Genomic DNA, 1,515 nt, shown 5'->3' with positions numbered 1-1,515 from the left:
CAAGGTAAATTCCATTATTACCCATCATTTTAAGTAAAGAACTTGTCCAAGGTCCCACACTCGTAAATAAGTAGCAAAGCCAGGATTAACTCTAGTTTAAAGACCTCCTTCAAAAAAATTTAATGCTGACACTCGGCTACATGGTGGCTGAACAGAAATTCAAACCCAGGTCTAACTCCTGAGCCAGAGAGAACCTTCTCTCTTCTTGCCAACATGCCAAGGATGGCCCTCAAACCTGCCGCAGTGCAGAGGGGTGCTAGGAAAGAGGGGAGCAACCAGTATTCTGGGGGCCCTGAGGCAGGGCCATTTAAGCTGCACCTTGAAGGAGAAAGTGTTTGCTGGACAAAGATCCTTCATACAATTTAGCACAGTATTTGTAAAAGAAACGAAAAATAAATAAGCCTATCCAAAGGAAGACTTTTAAAAAGATGATATAGTAACTACGAGCAAAGAAATTAAACTATTGAAGTGTTTCAGACTGAATCAGAAAAGTTTACATTTTTAATTAGAAAACACTCTTGATGAAGGAAAACAAGTTTTTATTCCCTTTAATATTGACCATACATTAAAAGAAATTAACAAGGAATAGAAATGTTAAATTTGCCATTTGTAACATTAAGCTCAATTAATTCTGCCTTCCAACATTCACTTTCTCAAACTAAGCGTTGCAGGCTGGGTGGTTAGCAAACCTTCAGGGACCTTTGTAAGATTCTCCTCCAGCTCCTGCAACAGCATTTAGAAATCAAAATGAGCTGGGAGACTTAAGCTACGAACTAGAAGGAACAGGCGCGCACGTTGTAGTGGCGGGGCCAGGAGCCCGCGTGTAAGCTGCGGCTCAAACGCTGTAGAGCTGGAATTTTTTTCCTGGCAAACTGATTTATGACCACAGGAAGGGCAGCTGCAGAACCGGTCAGACCGTGAGTACAATTAGCAAACATAAGCCCAAGAAGAAGCACCAGGAAGGGATGGGAATGGCAAGGGGGTCGTTGCTTCTTCCCGGATTCAGTGAGACCCAGCAAGTCTTAATTTCTTGCAGCAGCCGGGGGTGGATGGACTCCGCTGCCCGAAACGTGCGCGCCCAGGGAGTCGGCACAGCATTTGGGCAGCCCGACAAGGTGCCTCCACGCCCCCTTGCGGACCCAAATGATGACTGACGACGATGTGCCAATTAAGTGATAGGTACGGGCTTCCAGAAATGTTCTCTCAGTTTAGCCCCCACAAGCCTTCAGAGGCGCGGTGATCAGTCCCATTTTACAGATGGAGCAAACGGAGGCTCAGAGGAGTGAAGTAAGACTTGTCAGCAAAAAAGTAAAACCTAAGCGAAGGCGATCACTGGGCTTGCTCCTTTTATCTAGGACTAGAGGGGTTGGGGTCGGCTTGGGGACCCCACACCGTCCCCTCTTGCTCTCTGGGGGAACCAGGCGCAGGCTGTCAGCTGGGAAGCCTGGCAGCACCCAGGTACCTGGAAAGAGGGGGCCCGCGGCGGGTGGCAGTGAGTCTGCGGGGCTGCAGCAG

At 48.0% G+C, this 1,515-nt stretch overlaps 1 protein-coding gene across 1 annotated transcript in view; it reads right to left on the bottom strand.

Annotated features, from left to right (window-relative positions):
* The window catches only part of LOC103597978 (DEP domain-containing mTOR-interacting protein-like), a 143,238-nt gene that overhangs the window by 140,309 nt on the left and 1,414 nt on the right, over positions 1–1,515 (bottom strand). The window contains exon 2 of the mRNA XM_008581876.1: positions 1,419–1,428. Coding sequence (XP_008580098.1) covers positions 1,419–1,428 — 10 coding nt within the window. The remainder of the gene's footprint in view (positions 1–1,418; positions 1,429–1,515) is intronic.

Source organism: Galeopterus variegatus, unplaced genomic scaffold, assembly GCF_000696425.1.
Source record: "Galeopterus variegatus unplaced genomic scaffold, G_variegatus-3.0.2 Scaffold2482, whole genome shotgun sequence".
NCBI lineage: Eukaryota > Metazoa > Chordata > Mammalia > Dermoptera > Cynocephalidae > Galeopterus > Galeopterus variegatus.
This window is presented reverse-complemented; position numbering and strand designations above follow the sequence as displayed.